General features: G+C 42.3%; 1 protein-coding gene across 4 annotated transcripts in view; it reads left to right on the forward strand.

The window, feature by feature from the left end:
* arid1ab (AT-rich interactive domain 1Ab) overlaps positions 1-23,286 on the forward strand; it is a 232,116-nt gene that overhangs the window by 157,810 nt on the left and 51,020 nt on the right. For all 4 annotated transcript variants that reach the window (XM_061930754.1, XM_061930751.1, XM_061930753.1 and 1 more), the window contains 3 exons: positions 16,146-16,367; positions 19,759-20,373; positions 23,034-23,150. In XM_061930754.1, the coding sequence (XP_061786738.1) occupies positions 16,146-16,367; positions 19,759-20,373; positions 23,034-23,150 (954 nt within the window). The remainder of the gene's footprint in view (positions 1-16,145; positions 16,368-19,758; positions 20,374-23,033; positions 23,151-23,286) is intronic.

The following is a 23,286-nucleotide window of genomic DNA, read 5'->3' on the forward strand; positions in this document are numbered from 1 at the left end:
CACTCATTATGAGAGACAAGAAGACAAAAGTGTTGTTGTTTTTTCTCGCTTTCTAACATATAAAAATTGTCTGGTTCTTGGTGGCTAGCAATGCAGCTAATGGGAGCAATCAATTCTACCTCTAAATAATAATAATACATTTTACTTTTAAGGCGCCTTTCTTGGCACTCAAGGACACCGTACAAAAACAAAACAATAAAATCAATTAGATAAAAAAAAACAAAGATAGATACAAATTTAGAAATGCATTCAAAAACCATCAACAATACTTCATTTACGTTAGGTAAGCTGTGTAATAACCAAACTGTAGCGATATTGTTATTGTAAGAGCGAACACTGAGGAACTCTTTATTTTTTATTAATTTTTTTTAGCGTAGTAACAAATTGGCGTGCTATGGTATTAGCCGTAAAAGCTAACTACGGCAAGAGGTAAGCTCGATTCTACTTCAGCACGAAACGCGTTTGAGTTTGTAATACACAACACAATGTGAAAAGACACCAATGTATTGACTGAAAAACATGAAAAATCATATTACAGTATCTGTAAAGTATTAGCGCCACATTTCATGTTTTGTTTGTACACAGCTAGTTTGACAGCATATGCACTGTAGTGTACATGTATCCTGATCTATTGATCAGGATACATGATATCCTGTATAGTGACTCACTCGATGGACAGTTATCCGTTTGGTCAAGCTGGCCGGGGACGTTTCCAGTTGATTTGGGCACTCCATACATTTGGTATAGCTTGGCTCAAAAGTTCCATATTTGCAGCGTGACCATGTCTCTCGACTTCAGTCTGCTCCAATGTTTCAGCCTTTTCTCGTGCTCGCTTCTATAAGCAGCAGTTCATCCACCCTATATTTAGTTTCAAAAAGATAAAGCCGTGAATCCTGATTTGTCGAAAAATAGTTGTCTTTGTTATCTACTACCAAGTCTGCTGTGTTTAGAAAACACACTGGCATTTGATTCAGGGAGTAGGAACACATTTGATGCAGAAAGTTGGAAATGCGCTGCTATATGCGGTAAATATTGAACAAATTACATATTATGAATGTGTCTATTACTGCATTATATATAGCTTTGCGGTGTGTATACAGCATGTTGATGGAGGGTTTTGAAGTGGTTTTAGAGGGCTTCGAAGGCTACAACAGTGACTCCAGTTGGCCGCATCTTGCAAACGTTTTTGATCAGATTCAAAATCCTAAAAAAGCAAACCTGTGGTCTTGTCTCTTATGATTGCGAAAGAGGCAACATTTTAAAAAAGTGCAGTTCCCTTTTAAGCTGCATTTAGAAGTAAATGAAAAAATTTGAGCCATTAAATATGTGTGCGCTTTATTATCAGATTAGTCGACTAATCGTTACGACAATCGTTGACTATTCGACTATCACAATAATCGTTGATGGCAGCCCTATATCTATAGTCCCGTCGGGGTGTATTTTGAAGCAAAATGTTTCACCAGTCAGTCTCCTCACTCATCTTTGTACGTAAACATTCAGGTAAACATATGCGGTGAAGGTAAAGGAACATGAGCGCTCAAAATTGTTTGTAAAAAAAAAAATTCTGATTAATCATGTGCTAACTCGTCAAATTTGAAAGCCATGTAGTTGGCACATGATTTGTTGTATATTCCATACATATTTATTAGAGATGTAATATCATCGGCCGATAAATGCTTTAAAATGTAATATCGGAAATTATCGGTATGACTTTTTAAAACGCCGCTGTACGGAGCGGTAAACGGACGTAGGGGGAAGTACAGAGCAGTTGCGTCTCCCAGTCAGCAGCCTCTCCCCTCTCCCACACACAACACAGGAGTTGCAGCATGAGAGGTTTACTGGCGACGCTTGATGACCTCATCAAACCGCCGCGAGCGGAGCATAACAACATCAAGAGTGTGTTGTTGCCGGTGCTGTAGCGTGGCTAACAAGCGAGCTCGCTCGGTGACTGATTAACGACACCATGTCTATGGTTTGGGATTATTTTAAAGTGTGTCTGATGGATACAAAACTGGCAATTTGCAATGACTGCAAAAAGTTGATTATGTGAGGAGGAACCAAGACGTCTTCCTTTTAATACGAGCAATTTGATCTCCCACACCTTCAAGAATCATAGGGAGATACACGATGAATACAAGCGGAAGATGGATGAAAAGCAAACACCGAAAAAAAGTAGTACCACACATTTGTCGCTTAAAGACTCCGCCGAGAAAAAAACAAAAATACAACAAAAACCACTCCAAATTCCAAGCTGCTGTTTTGAGGCATGTTAAAAAAATATAATGCACTTTGTGACTTCAATAATAAATATGGCAGTGTCATGTTGGCACTTTTTTCCATAACTTGAGTTGATTTATTTTGGAAAACCTTGTTACATTGTTTACTGCATCCAGTGGGGCATCACAACAGAATTAGGCATAATAAAGTTTTATTTCCACGACAGTATATATCGATATCAGTTGATATCGGTAATTAAGAGTTGGACAATATCGGATATCGGCAAAAAAGCCATAATCGGACATCTCTAATATTTATCGTCCCAAAAGAGGTGGCTACCAGCTAGCTCGTGCGGTTTAAGTATGTCCATACAGCGCGCGTAGCCGCTCCAAGTTACTAATCCTCACCTGCATGACGCAAATAAATTGCATTTCTTACAAGTACCATCATCACTGGACGACAAGGCTTAGCTAAGTATGGACATCTCCAGCAAGAGAGGACAAGAGGCGATACAAAGCCATCCTAACCGCCAAGCTTGAAATGTAAAATAGCAAAACAACAAACATTTTTTATTCATCGCCCGTCCCTATTTTAAATAGGTCACAGGAGTTCTGCAATACGGGAGTGTACTGATCGAAAATCAAGCCTTGATGCTGAAGCTTAATGTTTAAAAGTGCTTCAAGTAGGCACCTCTGAGAACATGCCGCTTTTGAGTACATAATAAATCAATCAATCAATCAATGTTTATTTATATAGCCCTAAATCACAAGCGTCTCAAAGGGCTGCACAAGCCACAACGACATCCTCGGTACAGAGCCCACATAACACATTTGCATTAGTTTGTTGTCTATTAATTACAGCGAGTTGGCAAAGTTCAGCTGCTAACATTAGGCTATACTTTCAATGATCGCTAACATAACTGCAAAATTATTAGTTGCATCTCTGGGACTGCTTTTGCGTGTGCATGTGCTTCAGGCGTGTACGTGTGTACGACACAGCCTGAACGCCATACTTTTACCATCTGGCCGACGAGCTATTTTTATTCAAGATAATTAGTAATTTTGAAAAAATATAGCTTCAAAAAATATGTATATAATACAAACAACATTCAAACAGACCCTTTAAGGAGTGCGAAAAGAGTACAACGATTTTAGCAACACTAGCACAGCTAACATAACTAACCTATGACGACTGGTAAGACTATTTGCTGACAATGTCGACGTCTGTAGCTGTCTAAAGGATGGTTGGCAAATCTCAATTTTAAGATGCGTAGTGAAGCTGCCTGCCCCAAAAGCTCTCCTTTGTGAAGTGGTAGGATATGTTTTAAAAAAAAAAAAGATGCTTTAATGTATATTTTCTTAAACAACAGGGAGTGCAGGTTGCTGTCCTCCCTCTGCCCTGAGCATCTTTGAAAATTCCGAGGAACAGCTGGGTGAACATCTGGGCGGTGCGATGCCTCGGCTCAGCTTGGAAGTTAGCACCAGCAGGCGCTGACCGTCACCTCCTGCCCGCCCCAGGCCGCACTTTGCTTTTTATTCTGTGTCATTCAGTGGTCAGATCATCCTGGGCTGATGCATAGGGACGCCAAACTAATTACTTAATTGAAAACATGGTCACTTTGTTTTTTACTCCTTCCCCAGTTTTTGCTAAGTCACATTTATGGGCCTTTACTGATCTCTTTTCCCATCAGCATCTGTTAACCTTCCTCTTAAAGTTAATTTTAACCTAAAGTACAAGGGTGGGCTCTTCTATTGCTCTGACTGTGCTTTTGTTTCATTTTACCATTACTGATTAGAAAAGGAAATACGCTTAATTAAATAGTTGTCTTTGAAATTATGAGAAAAGTTAAACAAATAACGGTAAGTTGTCTATGGATGTTCTCATTCATTCATGGATGTTCTCCATCATCCAGGTCATTGTATTCGCAGGGCATTTAATCAATCACAACTGGACTGTTCAGTTTGTTTGAGACATGTTGCTTCTCATCCAAGCAGGCTTCATCAATTCATGCTTAGAGACTTAGATTGGTCAGCTCTAGATCTGATCAGCACGGTGGAAGAGGGGTTAGTGTGTGTACCTCACAATACGAAGGTCCTGGGTTCAATCCCAAACTTGGGATCTTTCTGTGTGGAGTTTGCATGTTCTCCCCGTGACTGCGTGGGTTCCCTCCGGGTACTCCGGCTTCCTCCCACCTCCAAAGACATGCACCTGGGGATAGGTTGATTGGCAACACTAAATTGGCCCTAGTGTGTGAATGTTGTCTGTCTATCTGTGTTGGCCCTGCGATGAGGTGGCGACTTGTCCAGGGTGTACCCCGCCTTTCTGCTCGAATGCAGCTGAGATAGGCTCCAGCACACCCGCGACCCCGAACGGGACAAGCGGTAGAAAATGGATGGATGGATGGATGGATCTGATCTGACCAATCCAAGTCACCTGAACTGATGTGAAGCCGCTCATAGTTAGATTGTTCAGATCTACACCTGATCTAAGTTGTATGAACTGATGAAGCCTGTTTAGATAATAGGGGAAACATCTTCGAAGACAAACTGAACTGAAGTTTAGGCTGGTAGTCTCATAGGCTGATCAGATCAGGTCAGGCCTGCTCTGACCAATCTAAGTTCATAAGCATTAACTGATGAAGCCTGCTTGGATGAGAGGCGACATGTCTTCAAGACGAACTGAACAGTCCAGTTGCAATTGATAGAATGCCCTGGGAACAATGATCAGTTAAATTCTCAATGTTTATTACGAGACAATGCATTTTAAAACACTTGATTATCAATGGTCCATGATTAGTTGCATATTTAAACTCAGAAAATATTGTTTGTTCGTACTTTGCTGAAAGCCATTTTCACCGTGACAATGATCAAAATATTACGGTTTAATGGTAAAAAGTTAAAGAAGCATAGACACACCAGATGTTAGCACAGGGTTAGTTGTTAGTTGGCACAAAAGAATAAGATATTTCTCAGTTTAAGCGCCGTGCTTTACTGTGAAATTGTTCTTAAACCTTTACTTATGTTGGCTGAAAGAGCATGCTTCTCCCACTGTGACTGTGGATAACATCCTCAGTGTGATGTAAGCCGCTAGGACCAATGTGCACACATCCACGTGGCTTGTCCTTTTGAAAGAAAAAAAACAATTGCGCCCATAAAATTGACCCCTGTGGTCTGGGGATAGGATATCCTGTCCCTCTTTGTGACATGCGATGTGCGCCACCATACGAGCGCGGCCTTACGACGGGCGTGTGTTTGGGCTGGTGTGTTGCGTGCTGAGGGGCTTTAAAGCAGAACAATGGTGTGTGTGCCGTGGCGGATTAAATTAGCAGCAGTTGTTTATCGTCTGCCCCCGCCTCACTCCCCTCCTCGTTCCATCTGCTCCACTCTTCCCCAGCTCTGCTCCAGAGGGCCCCCACCCTCTACTATAGCCTTTTACAAATCCCTCCACGTCACACAAAAGCATGCACGCACACACACTCACACACACACTCTTTTGAATAGTTGCAATATCCACCAGCAGGCCAGTCATGACACAGTACATCAGCGCAACCTCTTCTGCCAAGAGTTGTAGGGCTTTCCTCTATGCAGATTAGCCATGTGCTAATTGCAGTTATTTTTTTTTTTTAATGTAAGACAAAAAAGGGAGGGGAGGAGTTACCTCTTGAATTTGATGACTGAGCAGACAAAAAGAGAGTGAGTGCAGTGAGTGTGCTGCTTTATTCCCTAGGTTTGCAACTTTGAATTTGCACAATTTTGACCAGCACGTGCACAGCATAATGATTGTAATGTAAACGCTCCCTACCCGTCATACATGGTAATCACAATATTTTTTAATTAAAGAAATCAATAGACTCAAAATAATCCAGAAAATCAATAGAACCATTTCATTGTGGGTTACAAAGACTCCTAATTTGGCTGCTGACGTACGCGGTAATTAGAGGTAGGAGAAATAATACATTTTTAGATGCCGGACAGACCTGGCAGGCCCAAACGCATTGTGAGGGTTTGCTGGGAACGTCTGGCAAAGTCTCCTGTCAGAGAGCGTTTCAATTCCCACCTCCGGAAGAACTTTGAACATGTCACGAGGGAGGTGCTGGACATTGAGTCCGAATGGACCATGTTCCGCGCCTCTATTGTCGAGGCGGCTGATTGGAGCTGTGGCCGCAAGGTAGTTGGTGCTTGTCGTGGCGGTAATCCTAGAACCCGTTGGTGGACACCGGCGGTGAGGGATGCCGTCAAGCTGAAGAAGGAGTCCTATCGGGTTCTTTTGGCTCATAGGACTCCTGAGGCAGCGGACAAGTACCGACAGGCCAAGCGGTGTGCGGCTTCAGCGGTCGCAGAGGCAAAAACTCGGACATGGGAGGAGTTCGGTGAGGCCATGGAAAACGACTTCCGGACGGCTTCGAAGCAATTCTGGACCACCATCCGCCGCCTCAGGAAGGGGAAGCAGTGCACTATCAACACCGTGTATGGCGAGGATGGTGTTCTGCTGACCTCGACTGCGGATGTTGTGGATCGGTGGAGGGAATACTTCGAAGACCTCCTCAATCCCACCAACACGTCTTCCTATGAGGAAGCAGTGACTGGGGAATCTGTGGTGGGCTCTCCTATTTCTGGGGCTGAGGTTGCTGAGATAGTTAAAAAGCTCCTCGGTGGCAAGGCCCCGGGGGTAGATGAGATCCGCCCGGAGTTCCTTAAGGCTCTGGACGCTGTGGGGCTGTCTTGGTTGGGGGCGGTACCACTGGATTGGCAGACCGGGGTGGTGGTTCCTCTCTTTTAGAAGGGGAACCGGAGGGTGTGTTCTAACTATCGTGGGATCACACTCCTCAGCTTTCCCGGTAAGGTCTATTCAGGTGTACTGGAGAGGAGGCTACGCCGGATAGTCGAACCTCGGATTCAGGAGGAACAGTGTGGTTTTCGTCCTGGTCGTGGAACTGTGGACCAGCTCTATACTCTCGGCAGGGTCCTTGAGGGTGCATGAGAGTTTGCCCAACCAGTCTACATGTGTTTTGTGGACTTGTAGAAGGCATTCGACCGTGTCCCTCGGGAAGTCCTGTGGGGAGTGCTCAGAGAGTACGGGGTATCGGACTGTCTGATTGTGGCAGTCCGCTCCCTGTATGATCAGTGCCAGAGCTTGGTCCGCATTGCCGGTAGTAAGTCGGACACGTTTCCAGTGAGGGTTGGACTCCGCCAAGGCTGCCCTTTGTCACAGGTTCTGTTCATAATTCAGAATTTCTAGGCGCAGTCAAGGCGTTGAGGGGATCTGGTTTGGTGGCTGCAGGATTAGGTCTCTGCTTTTTGCAGATGATGTGGTCCTGATGGCTTCATCTGGCCAGGATCTTCAGCTCTCGCTGGATCGGTTCGCAACTGAGTGTGAAGCGACTGGGATGAGAATCAGCACCTCCAAGTCCGAGTCCATGGTTCTTGCCCGGAAAAGGGTGGAGTGCCATCTCCGGGTTGGGGAGGAGATCTTGCCTCAAGTGGAGGAGTTCAAGTACCTCGGAGTCTTGTTCACGAGTGAGAGAAGAGTGGATCGTGAGATCGACAGGCGGATCGGTGCGGCGTCTTCAGTAATGCGGACGCTGTATCGATCCGTTGTGGTGAAGAAGGAGCTGAGCCGGAAGGCAAAGCTCTCAATTTACCGGTCAATCTACGTTCCCATCCTCACCTATGGTCATGAGCTTTGGGTTATGACCGAAAGGACAAGATCACGGGTACAAGCGGCCGAAATGAGTTTCCTCCGCCGGGTGGCGGGGCTCTCCCTTAGAGATAGGGTGAGAAGCTCTGCCATCCGGGAGGAGCTCAAAGTAAAGCCGCTGCTCCTCCACATCGAGAGGAGCCAGATGAGGTGGTTCGGGCATCTGGTCAGGATGCCACCCGAACGCCTCCCTAGGGAGGTGTTTAGGGCACGTCCGACCGGTAGGAGGCCGCGGGGAAGACCCAGGACACGTTGGGAAGACTATGTCCCAACGCCTCGGGGTCCCACAGGAAGAGCTGGACGAAGTGGCTGGGGAGAGGGAAGTCTGGGCTTCTCTGCTGCCCCCGCGACCCGACCTCGGATAAGCGGAAGAAGATGGATGGATGGATGGCAAATGCACTGTTTTTCAAAGTTGCAAGTCATAAATGCTTATTTAGTGAAACAAAAATAAATGTAAAAAATGCATCAATATACATAAATTAAAGATTCATCAATAATCGAATCGTAGCTCCTGAATCGTAACAGTATCGTGAGGTGCCCAAAAATTCCCACCTCTGTCATTTCAGGTTGTATTATTTTGTCAAAACTATTATTAATCTACTATATCTTGTTACTTTCTGACGTAACATGGTTGTATCTACAGTTCTGTTAAAATGTAATTAGCATGTATTCTTCTATTGCTTGAATACTTTACTGGGCGATATTACAAATTTGGGTATTGATCCAATACCAAGTAGTTAAAGGGGCAATATTGGTCATACTAACATAGACTCGTGATGTAAAATATCAATTCAATATTTTAGTTATTTCCTACTAATGGCTCTGATTTAAATATTTAGGTTTTTTGCCCTTAAAGCTCTTGCGTTTCCAGGAACATTTTTCCTGAGTTTGTAAACAATAACATAAATCGCAAAATATTTTTTGATCATAAAAAATATCGATCTAACCATTAACCATATACCAATACTTGGTATCGTTACTGTCAATATTCGTGTCTATACTCCTACCTCTGGTTACATGCAAGCGTTCTACCTTAGCGGTTAGCATATCCGCCTATGTTGAGTGTAGCATGTTAAGCTGTTCCTCTTCCTCAAAGAATGATTATGTTTGTAAAAAAAAAGTGTATTTGCCGCCATGGATGTGAAGCTTGCTGACCTAGGCGTGACTTTACGGAAGGACATTAGCCGCTAGCAAGTTCGCGGGACACAGCTAGAATGTGTCAACATGCTTTATCACGATGTAATGATAGTATTGAAAGCTTTATCGTTGGCTAAATGTATACTATATCATTGCGTAAATATGATAAATAAAATAAGGCTATTTATAGGGTAAGGGTTCCAGATGAAGCCCATAAGTGAACTAAAATCTAATGCAAACTGTAACATTACCTCATGGCAGAGGTGGGACCAAGTCATTGCTTTGCAAGTCACAAGTAAGTCTCAAGTCTTTACCCTCAAGTCTCGAGTCAAGTCCCGAGTCAAGACAGGGCAAGTCCGAGTCAAGTCCAAAGTCAAGACTGGAAAGTCTCAAGTCAAGTCCCAAGTCCTGCATTTTGAGTTTCGAGTCCTTTCAAGTCATTTAACCACAGACTAATATATTTACACAGATTGTGTATGCTTTTAAAACGCTGTATTTATTTATTAAAACAAGTGCATTTGAAATTGCAGGGAAAAAGATAGTGCTGACATTGCACTTCAAAATAGCACTATTAACCAGTCATTTTAAACATGTGACTCATTCCTTTACAGAATAAACACATTTGAAAAAAAAACAAGTGCAACTGTACTTATTTGCACAAAAGTGTTAACATTGTATTTCCATGGCATATTGCATTGTAACTAGTTCCACAGCAGTTTCTATCCTGTTCTTACCTTATCTCATTGATCTCATCTCATACTGTATGTGTGTTTATGTGTGCGTACACATGAAAAACATAACAAATATATGAACATAACAATGAACAGAGTTGTACTTTTTAGATGTCAGGACCCTATGCAATATGTACACATATTCTTAATATAGTATACATTTTAACTTACCTTTATTTGACTATGTTTGTCTTTTTGTAGGTGGCTAAAATACGCGGTGCTGCTGACTGCCGTCTAACGTTACGTTACTGTGTGTGATACATTGACTAACGTAACGTTATGTATAGGTACCTCATGAAACCCTGCTTAAAAAAAAATCACTTGACAAAAAGTATGAATAAGGTAGCAAACTGCAGTGGACGCAACAGATTGCCGTGTTTGCAATGACGTTATAACCATAGACATCTTATAAGTAGACGCAGCATTGGTTGCTGTGACGTGAGCAATTTGGCCGCCATCTTGAAGTGCTGATGAGGAGCCGGCGAGCAGCCTAAACTGACAGATGACAGGTAGAAAACAAAGATGGTGGTGTTCACCGTTTTCCTGCTCAAATGAGCGGACTGTTGAAAATAGGAATCGGGGTATTACTTTTCACAAGTGAGATTTAACATTAACGTACTATTGGTTGTATTTTATGAAAATAATATTACCACAGAGTTGAGAAGGATCAAAGATCTTCAATATTTGTATGTGAAAATCACAAAGAAATCTTCTGGGGGAGGATGACGCCCTACAGGGGTTTGGTTTACAAACTTTCAGCCCCACCTAAAACAAAATTCACCAGCCACCACTGATTATGATGCATTCTCATTTTAGGCAAAGTATAAGACAATACTTTCTTAACAGTATAATTGTAACCAGGAATAAGTCTTCAAGTAACAATATTCAAATACTAACATTGTTGGGTTGAACAGAATTTGGTTTTATTCTGAATCCAGTGAAACAGATTGGTGGTTTTAGCTGATATGAAGACTTTCAGGTGTTTATATATGTTTAAGTATTTGGCAGACGCTTTTATCCAAAGCGACTTACATAAAATAATACATATAAAACAATCACTGCAAACATTATCATTTAAGGGAAGAATGTAATAGAAAATATCAATACAAAGTGTCAAGACAGAATAAACTCTCTGCTGCTGAAGCAACAGAGATACAGTCTATAGGTCCCTAAGATATATAGATATCTAATGTATTCATACATTGTTTATGTAGGATACACACATATGTATATATAACCTAATCATATTGTTTCTTCAATTTAAAAATAGATTACCGTTTTTTTCCCCCTTCTCTGGGATTATATTCCCAGTTTTGATCTCGGACGTCTGGTCATTTATAGTGTATAAGAATATTATATTACTGTTAAGCAAACTATGAATAATAAAACACGCCAAAACATGTGTGTTATCATGGCTACACGTATGACAAAAAAGGGGGTGAAAATCAGTCGTATTCAGTGAGGTAAAATGAATTAAATGCGCTGACAGTTCATTGCTCCTGCCAAATTAATTGCACTGAGTGGAGCGGATCACCACTCCAAGATGGCGGCCACGCGCCTCGTCTGCGCCAGTAGGCAGTAGCGCTCGATGCTGCGTCTACTTATAAGATGTCTATGGTTATAACATTAGCAGTGAGTTTGCAGCCTCACTGATTTAACTACACAGCAAATAAAAGTCACGTTACTTAGCCAATGAACGTTATCTTACATTCAAAACTTACCCTTCTTTGTGCAACTTCAAATGTCGAACGAAGTTGGAAGTTGTTGCGTCTCCGTCTGTAATATTCGAACTGCGTGATTTGCATACCACAATTCTTTTTTTGTTGACCAAGTCGTAGTTTTTATACCCGAACGAAACCAACTTTAACATAATTGTTTATCACTGGCACGTTGTTGGACAACTCTAGTTCATTGGTTGTCCTGCAATTTGATTGGATGAATGCTGTGTGATGAAAACAACGTATATCTAATTTGATTGGCTGTTGTACTGACAGCACACCAGCTGACAGGAATAACACGCTGATAGACAGACGAAGAAAATGAAAAATACGGAGCGCTCCCAAATAACTTTTTAAGCTTTGGATTTTGGGGAAAGTGGCAAGTCATGTCAAGTCATGTCAAGTCAAAAGGCTCAAGTCCAAGTGAAGTCACAAGTCATTGATGTTAAAGTCTAAGTCGAGTTGCAAGTCTCTTCACATTTTGTCAAGTCGAGTCTAAAGTCATCAAATTCATGACTCGAGTCTGACTCGAGTCCAAGTCATGTGACTCGAGTCCACACCTCTGCCTCATGGTGCCGTCAGTGGAAAAGAACATCACTCCATAATTGTTATACACGCCAAGAAGAAGCCATTGATTTATGTGTTTTAACTACAAATACATGGTGACCTTATTTAAAACTCTCAGATCTTTGGAGACTGTACGTAATGCTGTGTCAAATGGTGATGACTTAAGTAACGTTAGGAAAACAACAACTGGTAAACAGATCAATGAAGGCCTGAACAGTGAACTGGCTGCACTTTTATCTCCCAGCCTGCAGCTTAGACGTCTTTATGATCGAACACTGTAGAACAGAAAACACACATACACTTCAGGTTGCCTCCGTGAATTATTTTTATGATCTAAAACATTAGGATCGAGAGTGACAAGCGGTAGAAAATGAATGGATGGATGATTTAAACAATCGTGATAATTTAATCCAGTAACTTTTTGTTTTGGAGGACAGACAGTCCAGCCAACTTAATTTTGATCAAGTTGCACATCTTTTCACACTTTTTTTCCACCTTGTTGCATCTTGTTACAATTTACTTGGCAATAACGTGGACTAGTAATTGACTGTTGGTTGCTTGCCATGTAAACATTTAAGGATACACTGTTTGAAATTACCATTGTTAGGGATTACAGATGTCTTCTTTTTAGCGGAATTCCGCTACACTTCTAACCCAGTGATTCTCAAACTGTAACGGTCCTTCTTGTAGTACGCCAAAAAATCACTAAACTATAGGGATGTGTCGATGCCAATACAGCACTTTTTGGAAGTATTGGTATTAATGAGTACTTGTAACAAAATCTCCGACACCATACTAATATTTAATTTGTAAGAAACTTACTATAAATTTGCTTGCATGCTAATGTTGCCACATGGAAATTACTTATTCGCCTCTTTTCACCAGAAATGAAAAACCATTGCACCAATGGAAGACTGCGCTACCAAAGCAAATACATCAGTGGTGTCGCAATATTACAAACTCGAGCAGCCAACAAGTCGAATAGCAACATGCAAACTTTGCAATATCTGTTTCGAGGGGTGCGACACATGTAGGACGTTTCAATACAAGCAACTTAATGAAGCACTTGTAAGCCCACCATGCAGCAAACACAATGAAGATACTGCGGCTAACGCTAACAAGGTGGGGCAACTATAACAAACCCTAACAGATTCATTCCAGTGGCAAGAAAAGTTTTCACAAGATTCCCAACATGGAGTCCGCATTTGGTGTAAACTAATCTAATTCATAGTAGTGGATGATCAACCGCTCTCAGTGGTGGAGAATGTGGGATTTCGCTGCTTACTTGGTCGTAAATACATGCCCGAAACAGCTCTTTCCGACTTGTGTAAGGTAACTGATTACTTATTAATGTTGAAATGTATCTATTTGCATTTTTTATACTGTTATTGTCAAATGTAATAATGTTACAGAAATAAAAGTAATATAATTTATACTCCCTCACATAATATTAGTCATGATTTACAATACTAAACGCACTAAACTTGTACAAGATCTATTGCTGCTTTGCCAAAGTTGCCTAAAAAACACTATAAAGTATAATCTTGTTTTTTTAAGATGTATTTAAAACCTTTGTTATTATTTAACAAACTTGTAGCAGATACCATAAATGCCATCTTACATCCAATACTTTACTAAGGGACCCGCTATTTTAACAAAATATTAGATTTTTTACACTTACAATATTTATCAAATAAAGCCATCATATGTCATGTATTTATGGAATGCCAAACTGTGATGAAGTGAAGTTTTTCTCAAACCAAACACAACTTAGAACTAATGAAACAAACTTGTCATTTTGGATTGGCTTCTATTGACATGAAGATATTGTCTAAAAAAAAAAAAAAAAAAAAATTAATGCTGAGGTAGAGTCATTAAAAAAACGGTGTGGCTTTCAATTTATAGCATCTGGTAGAAACCATAGGTAAGGTTTTTTTTTTTTTTTTTTTTTTGCATTTTTACAGAATTTCTTGTAGGAAATGCTTTCCAAAGCATCTTAAAAATTGTAAAATCTGTCCCCTGAACCCATAAAATGGCCCAGCTGGTATTTTTCAATTCCTCTATTTTTTCACCTCACAGGGATCTCTGCAATATATACAGAATCAGAATCAGAATCAGAAACACTTTAATAATCACCGAGAGGAAATTAAGATTTTCAGCACAATCCCATTCAAGAGCACACAAATATTACATTGTGACTTTAGCTTAACCTCTCATCATTCCGTTATCTTTCTGCCGACAATCTCCTTTTGAATAATCGTGGTCTGCTTACCAGTAAAATAACCGCTGACACTCCTTGTCCATTGTTTTTGTTTTCATGCTTTCAGGTATTATGTGGAAGTTAAAAAAACGTCCTCACATCAAAACCTATTCAATATTAAAATGAAGGAAATTCCTTATCTTGCAATGTTACGGATCACTACCGGATCCACCTGACACACACAATAGTAGTGTGTGTCAGTTCAAAGAGACATCTTGAGTGTTGGTTTAGTGTCAGCAGTGACTCTCCATTTGGCCCTGAGAGTTGGAAAACGCTGATTATAGTTGAGCTGTACTTTCCAACTCTCTCTTTCTGCTGAGCAGTCAAGCTCTTTAAAGGAAGTAGACATCCCATCATCCCCCCGTGGTTTTAGCAGTATCCACCGGCCATCTTTAGTCCGAGCTGTGTCCTTCATCGCCCAATGTCAGTCAGTCAGAGTTGGGGCGGGTGAGGATATGTGCACTTCCATGCAGACTGGGGTTGAAAGTGCATTAGAGGTCACAGGAGAGTGTCTGCCGGGGTCTGTTACTCCTTATCCCCCATGGCACAGTCGGTAATGACCCTAAGGACACACACAAACATACACAACATAACACACACACACATATGCTCTTGAACCTAAAGGAGCTCAGCAGTGTGGCCCTGGGGGAGGCTGGAGGCAAAACCAGAAGTGGAATAGGTTATCTTGCTTGACCACGTCTGCAGCCTGTTGATTTCCGCCCACAACAATATTTTAAATATTGGGACCACTCCCCGCAAGCAACTCTTCCAGACCACCGACTGGTTACTACAGCACTGTCATTCATAGAGTGCCAAAGCCTGCTGCTTTATTAAAGACCAGGAAGCGCAAGGCCTGGCCCAGGTTCAAACAGCAGTGCAGCTGGGACCTGTTACATTTTCGGCAGACTGCCCTCTCTGTCTGGCTGGCTATAAATAGCCCTGGTGGTTGTCTCTCTTAACCAAGGAAAAGAGGTTTTGGGAGGAAAGGGGGGGGGGGGAGGAAAAACACACACACAGATTAATAACCGTGGGAAGCAATGAAAGCTTTGTGTCTGCTGCCCGAGGTCAGCGGGGCAGGAGTTGTTGCTTCTTCAAAGCCTCCATTGTGGTTCTGATTCTGTTGCGCTACAGTGAATGAGAACACAGAGGGGCGGCCAGCGGTATGATGAGGTGACAGCGGAGCACCAAACGGTCACTTGATGTGGACTTTCTGCGAAATGCTCGGTGGAATTCCAGATTTTTATTGACCATTACATTTGTGGCACGTGGAGGAATCCCCTGTACATCATCTGCTTTTATGACCTTGGACCCAGCTGTTGACAGCCAGCTCCACCACTACTACATTTACAACCCCTCCCTCCTTCCCTCCTCGCCGTATGTTTGGACCATGTGGATCTTCCAGGGTGCAGACGCCATCCTGACGTGGTTCCAGCTGAGCGGCGGGCCCATGTCCAGCCACCGCAGACACTTCTATTACTCACATAACTTCGTAGAACTCCTCCCCAACATTTCAGCTGTAACAGAATCCGCCCACTGGCACAATGATCGCAAGCAGGAAACAGCTCCTGGCAGTTATAGTAGGCTCGTTCATTCATTCGTGGCCAAGTTTTTGCTGTTTAGTTGGAAAGTAAATCCACTTTTTTTGGTCTCCCTCTCCTGCTTTTCATTATGTCTATACTTAATGCTTTTTAAATTAAATGCAAGTGTATTTGTTTGCGATTTGCTAATGCCTTTTTAAATCCTACCAAACTGCTGATGTTACAGTTACAATCCAATTACATCCATGCAGAGCTCACTGTGATTCTTTGTTTCCTCTAGCCTGCAAGCCCAATGGACCAGGTAGGGAAGATGCGTGGCCAACCCTACGGAGCACCTAGTCCTTATTCCCAACCGCAACAAGGGCCTCCATCAGGGCCCGGATCCCAGCAAGCGGGGTCTTATCCAGGGCAGGGCTATGGATCTCCAGGCCCCCAAAGATATCCTATGGGGATACAGGGTCGAACGCCTGGTGCGATTGGCGGCATGCAGTACGGACAGCAGGTTGGTACTTATTGATTTGGATGTTTTTAATAGCAAGCCTCACTGATACTGGAGTGTAGTGTTAAAAGGTCATAATGACTGTCCTGGCTTTTGATAACACATTAACCTTTTTCTGGGTGTGCATCTTGTGAACATGGTTAATAAATCTCATCTGAAAACATTTTGACATGTTTTGCCCTCACTAAATTCAGTATGTGCTTCATGTCAAGAGGATGTTTCTTGCAGTTAATGTCAGAAGAAAACCATTTGAAGACCATTTTGACTTGTATATTACTGCCTCTGCTTTGAGTGACGAGCAAATTCAAGAAAAAACAGTTAGAAAACAGTGGTGATTGCACTAAAATGTCCAAAAATTAGGAACCTGTTGTGTTTACATTTTATTGACAAAATATGCTATACAACGTGTTCAGATTTAGTTCAGAATCGACTACTTCTAACTGGTCGCGACTTCCTTCTCATCGACTCCGTTTCCATTCATTATTTTTTTGTTTTTTCGAATAGTTCGGTTTTTTTGTATTTTCACACCTACATGTGAAGTCCCAGTGTCCATGGACACTCTCTAATGCGACTATTGGTCACACGCCTTGTGCTTCCCATACACTGCGGTGCACTTATTTCCTTTTAGCACAGATAAATGTATTGCTTTTTCGGTTGACCTATGATGTCACACAAAACCATTGCATCTGCGACTCCTTACAAGTCAACAGCGCAGTTCTTGTTGTGCCTGATGTCTGCTATAATATTGGCACGGATTACAAACATTACGTCTCTAATGGCTATACTGATGAAAATAGCAGACCACATCAAAAATGATTTTAGATTGCGCCACGAACATGACACTACTACCGAGAATGTATTGAAGCGGATGCGGGTCCAAAGTGAAGAAAGACTGGCGGGAGATAATGTTGTGAATTAATTTTTTGATGGAGAATCATGAAAACAGAACTTTAAAATGTCTCTGTGTTCATTCATAAGGCTTTGTGGATTGATGGAAGGGGTTTTAAATCTGTAGGAAAAGACCGTTCGTGCTCCGGTCGATACTGATCCAGATGAGGGTTGCTATTGTTTTGTACAAGTTTTCCAGTTGTGTGGAATACAGAGTTATCAGTAATCAGTTTGAAGTGCACAAATGCAAGGTGAAGAAGTTTTTGTTTCTTCTTTGCCTTGTAATATACAGTACCTGCTTTATTCTCTTTGATCTCATTCGTATTACGTTCGGGAGTCCAAATTAAGCCAATATTCTCCATTTCCTTAGCTACTTTCTGAAATGAATGTGCGTTTCTTTTTTTCTACCATCGATGCACCTAAATGTTCCGTTCTTTTAATTTGTGAAGCAGATAAACAGTCTCTTCATTCCAATTGTTGCCTTTGTTGTTATTGAATGGTATCTGCTTCCGGGTTACATCCTGCGCATTGAGACTGATGCATGCGCGATACGAAGAGTATCCCACTCGAGAGATCTGGTTTTTAATTGCATAATCTGGGTGTGTTAGTACAGTTTCTCAAAAGCAAAACATGATCAGATTAGGATTGCGGGATGCTTCTTTTAAAGCCAAACTATTTGAGAAATTAGACTCATTTAGTGCATTGAAACGTGGTCATTCATTCTTGTAGCGCCACATTGCGTTAAACAGTGTTGACATTTAAAAAGTTAAAAGTTAAAGTACCAATGATTGTCACACACACACTAGGTGTGGCGAAATTATTCTCTACTTTTGACCCATCACCCTTGATCACCCCCTGGGAGGTGAGGGGAGCAGTGGGCAGCAGCGGTGGCCGCGCCCGGGAATCATTTTTGGTGATTTAACCCCCAGTTCCAACCCTTGATGCTGAGTGCCAAGCATGGAGATAATGGGTCCCATTTTTATAGTCTTTGGTATAAAGGAGTCAGTGAGGGAAGTACAGAGTGGGTTGTTCCACTGCAGCAAAACTAGACAGTCATTGGAGGAATACTCGGATTTGTCCCGCGCATTGTGTCTCTGGTTGTCTATCAGCAGTGGGTTTAAATAAACTACAACAGGAGCATTGTTAAAGTTTCAATCCATTGTTGTGAGTTGATCTGGAAACTTTTCCAATCTACCTAGTGACTTTTTCTTTGTCAAAAACACACTTTACTTGTGTTTGGACACTCTAACTTCTGACATTTTGCTGTAATAGAGAATACAATGTATGCATAAATAAACAGACACATTGAAAGACCAGCATCCGCCACTGTTCAAAAACCACAAAATGCTATTAGTAAGAGCAAGGAAAATCTATAGTAACTCATTTTTGTACCTGGAAGAAAAATACTTCCAGCAGGAACAAGTGCAACAAAAGCAGTCCATCAATATTTCACAGTCTGTTTGGTTTGTGATGTGTAAAACGACAACTGGGAATATCCATATTATACATAGTGGCACAGTGGGCACTGCTTTCTTACAGTGTTGTTCAATTGGAAACGATGAAGTATGTTGCATCCACCTGCAGAATAAGACCCCGAATGAACTCTCCCTATCAGGCAGTTAATACATGCAAATATGCTGTAGACTGAAGGCCTTTTGTATCTTGTGCTTGCCTATCTGACTGTAGATTCCACAATTGCTCTCCAGACAGGAAAATAGATTTCCATGTTTTTTTAGGCAGTTACAATACAGCTGCATCAACTGTTTTTTTTGGTAGCACCTGATCGTGGTTTTATTCATTTCTGTCATGGTTCCCTCTTATGACACTTCTTCTCCCCTGAAAAAAGCTTATTGTTGAAGTTCAAGCAGAAAACTATTTTATTTTCCATCGCTGTAATTCAACTACTTATTTTTGCGGTGGAAGAGGGGTTAGTGCGTCTGCCTCACAATACGAAGGTCCTGGGTTCGATCCTGCGCTCTGGATCTTTCTGTGTGGAGTTTGCATGTTCTCCCCGTGAATGCGTGGGTACCCTCCGGGTACTCCGGCTTCCTCCCACCTCCAAAGACATGCACCTGGGGATAGGTTGATTGGCAACACTAAATTGGCCCTAGTGTGTGAATGTCGTCTCTCTATCTGTGTTGGCCCTGTGATGAGGTGGCGACTTGTCCAGGGTGTACCCCGCCTTCAGCCCGAATGCAGCTGAGATAGGCTCCAGCACCCCCGCGACCCCGAATGGGACAAGCTGTAGAAAATGGATGGATGGATGGGTTTTTGCACTTATTTGTAATCTCTGACAAAGATAAACTGCTGCTTTGAATAAAAAAAATCAAGTCAATAACATAAACAGGGCTTGTACATCTACTGTGTTTAAGTAATGAATGTAGCAAGGCTGTTGAAATTTGTTGTACGGAAGAAAGTGCTTCATGTTCACTAACAATTGAGGTGTGTTAATCTTTGACTTCAACATGAACCATTACTAAGCTGATTCTTCTGCCTCAATCTGTAGATGTCAGCCTATGGACAGCAGGGGTCAGGAGGCTATGGTCAACAGAGTCAGGGCTACTATGGGCAACACGGTGCTCCGCCCCACGCAAGCCAGCAGCAGACACCATACCCTGGCCAAACCCAGGGTAGCTCTGGACCCCCCTTCCCCCAGCAAGGGCACCCTTCACAGCCTCCGGGCCAACACGGTCAACCTGGGGCCCCTTACTCGCAATCCCAAGGTCCCCATGGCACTCCTCCCGGGCAGGCACCCTATGTACCTCCACAGCAACAGTCTACTCAACAGCAGCAGGGTCCTGGTTCTCAGAACCAGCAAGGACCACAACCGCAAGCTGGCTACCCTCAAGCTCCTGCATCGGGCCAACAAACGCAGCAGCAAACTCCACCGCAGCAGCAAGGGCCCGCACAACAACAACAACAACAACAACAACAACCACCACAACCGACACAACAACAGCAGCAGCAACCAGGAAGTCAGCCTCCTCAATCACAACCACCTCCAAGTCATGGCCAGCAGAGTCAGCCATCACCATATTCTCAGACTCCACCATTGCCTCAGCAGCAACAGCCACCACCGCAGCAACAGTCGCCATATCAGAGGTTCCCGCCCCCTCCCCAGGTACCAACGCAGCAGCTCCGCATTCTATCAATCTTGATTACTAAAAAATAATGTATTGACCCGAATATAAGACGGAAAACCGTCCAAACTAGATGCGCCCTCCTATTTTTGTGCTGTGTAAGCAACAGCAAAGCAACATTCCATTGCACTCACTATCTGCAGTAATATCAGTTCTCTTCAGCCTCTTATAAAGTATACAGTGCAGTCTCGAATTACGAACTTAATTGGTTAACAACTTAATTGAACTTAAAACGTTTGTATAGGGAAGCAAGTTTCTCCGTAATAAACAATGTAAATACGAATGGGTTCCAACCTCGACAAAAGGTTTGTACACTTTGAACACAATATAACAGGGGTGTCAAACTCAAATACAGAGTGGGCCAAAATTTAAAACTGAACAAAGCCGCGGGCCAAGGTTGAACGAATGAACCTTTTAATAGGGACCCAAACAAGTTTTGCATTGAATATTGAACAAGCAAGGCTTATATAACTTTATAGTGACATACAAAACCGAGTTTCAAATAATAATAATAATTTAAAAATATCAATGGCATATCAAGTACAATTTAAATACAAATGTAATGCCTCTTTTCTATTTGCAGCCTTCTGAGGTAATATCAACATTAACTTTTTCCACAGGCTAATAAATTAGAAAATAAAATAACAATGAACGAACCAACCATTCAGGACTTTAAACTGCTCAGTTTGCAACACACTGATCTAATCTGATGTGCCCAAGCCAGATACCTGCCATCTTTTCTTGGATGCTAGTTCATTAATGTCGGGGCTCAGGCTTTGAGCTGAGGCATCTTTCATTATCGAACAAAGTTGTTCATCAGTCATTATATCTTGTCCACCCGGACGACAGTCTTGGGGGCGTGCTTTAAAGGCACTGCGTTTATCGTCCTTCACGAGCTGTCGTCACGTCTGCTTTTCATCCATTCCAACAACGTGCCGGCCCGATCACAAAATATGTGCGGCTTCAGCACGCAGACACACACACGTAAATGCAATGCATACTTGGCCCACAGCGATACAGGTTACACTGACGGTGCCCGAATAAATAACTTTAACACTGTTAGAAATATGCGCCACACTGTGAATCCACACCAAACAAGAATGACAAACACATTTCGGGAGAACATCCGCACCGTAACACAACATAAACACAACAAAACAAATACCCAGAATCCCATGCAGCCTTAACTCCTCCGGGCTGCAATGTACACCCCCGCTACCACCAAATCCCCCCTCCGTGCGTCAGTTTGGGGGGGCGGGGTTTGGTAGTAGCGGGGGTGTATATTGCAGCCCGGAAGAGTTAAGGCTGCATGGGATTCTGGGTATTTGTTTTGTTGTGTTTATGTTGTGTTACGGTGTGGATGTTCTCCCGAAATGTGTTTGTCATTCTTGTTTGGTGTGGATTCACAGTGTAGCGCATATTTCTAACAGTGTTAAAGTTATTTATATAAGCACCGTCAGTGTAACCTGTATCGCTGTTGGCCATGTATGCTTTGCATTCACGTGTGTGTGCGTGCTGAAGCCGCACATATTATGTGACTGGGCCAGCATTGGCTGGACTGGGTGAAAAGCGGACGTGACGATTTTTGGGAGGGGCACTGAAATTTGAGAGTCTCTCGGGAGGGTTGGCAAGTATGAGAATTTGCGGTGAAAGCGGGTTACCGCGGCACCGCCGCTGAATATAATCGGCGGGCCAGCTCTAGTTAATTTGATATCGCCTCAAGGGCCAAGTGAAATTACACGAGTTTGACACCCATGCAATATAAAGTGCTATACAGTACTGTATGTCAAACATAACAAAGAGGTGATGAAATAAATCTTTACATACTTAAACAAACAAGCTAAAATGTGCTGTCTGCTCTGCTCAGCCAACACGCACACACACAGAAGTCCCTTTGGTGCCCTCACAAATGATCAGAAATCCCCCAAATCCTTAACTTTAACAATTATATTGTTACGATTATAAATATTTAGAAAAGTAAATTCCACTTAAATAACATTGGTAAAGGAGCAGCTCACAAGAGAAGAGAAAGGAGACGAAAGGGAGAGAAAAAAAGGTGGTGGGCGGGGGCAATGTGCGTGTACGCTCTTGGAAGAGACACCACTGAACAAGAGGTATTCTCCTCCGCTGTGAAATAAGTCTGGTTTGGCATATTTTTTCTGAAAAGTCAGTTTTCTGCCTCATCACAATTAATAACTTGCTGCGGTACGAAGCCGGCTTCCTCAATCTCTTCAATACGACCGAGCACAAAATGGCTGCCAGCGGGACACAGAATGAATGAATAAAGCGTTCGTGCACAGAGACATTCTTTGCACACAGAGGCATTATGGTGCGATCTAAAAGTTTGTAAACTGAAAAGTTAGCAAATAGAAGGCTTTGTAAATTGAGCTTCCACTGTATTTGTAACTATTGCATACTTTTTGCTGTATATTTTATGTACCGGTAGTGGTAAAATTTGCGCTCAAGTTAACCATATTTCACTAAGCTTTATTTTGACTCTGGCTCTGATTTTGTCGTAAAAACATATTTTTCCAAAAATATATCCTAAATAGCGTAGGTTGTCTTATATTCTGGTTAATAGCAGAAGGAGCCAAATATTCAAGACAAACGGCTTGATTTGACGTTTTTCTCCTCGGACCAGGAACTTTCCCAGGATTCTTTTAGCTCCCAGTCCAGTGCCCCCCCTTCCAACCAGCCCATGCCTTCCAACAAGAGCAGTCAAGAAGACAGCATGCAGGGCCGGCCATCCAGTTTGCCGGTAAGTCATTTTGCGTCTTCATTTTTAATTTGTATTTTTAGTTTTAGTAGGGACTCCTGACAAAGATGGCCTTTTACCTAACACGTTCCCTAAAACTCCCCATTCTAGTACAGTTGTAGCACGTTGCCGTTTTCTT

The sequence above is a fragment of the Nerophis lumbriciformis genome, linkage group LG37 (genome assembly GCF_033978685.3).
Source record: "Nerophis lumbriciformis linkage group LG37, RoL_Nlum_v2.1, whole genome shotgun sequence".
Classification (NCBI taxonomy): domain Eukaryota; kingdom Metazoa; phylum Chordata; class Actinopteri; order Syngnathiformes; family Syngnathidae; genus Nerophis; species Nerophis lumbriciformis.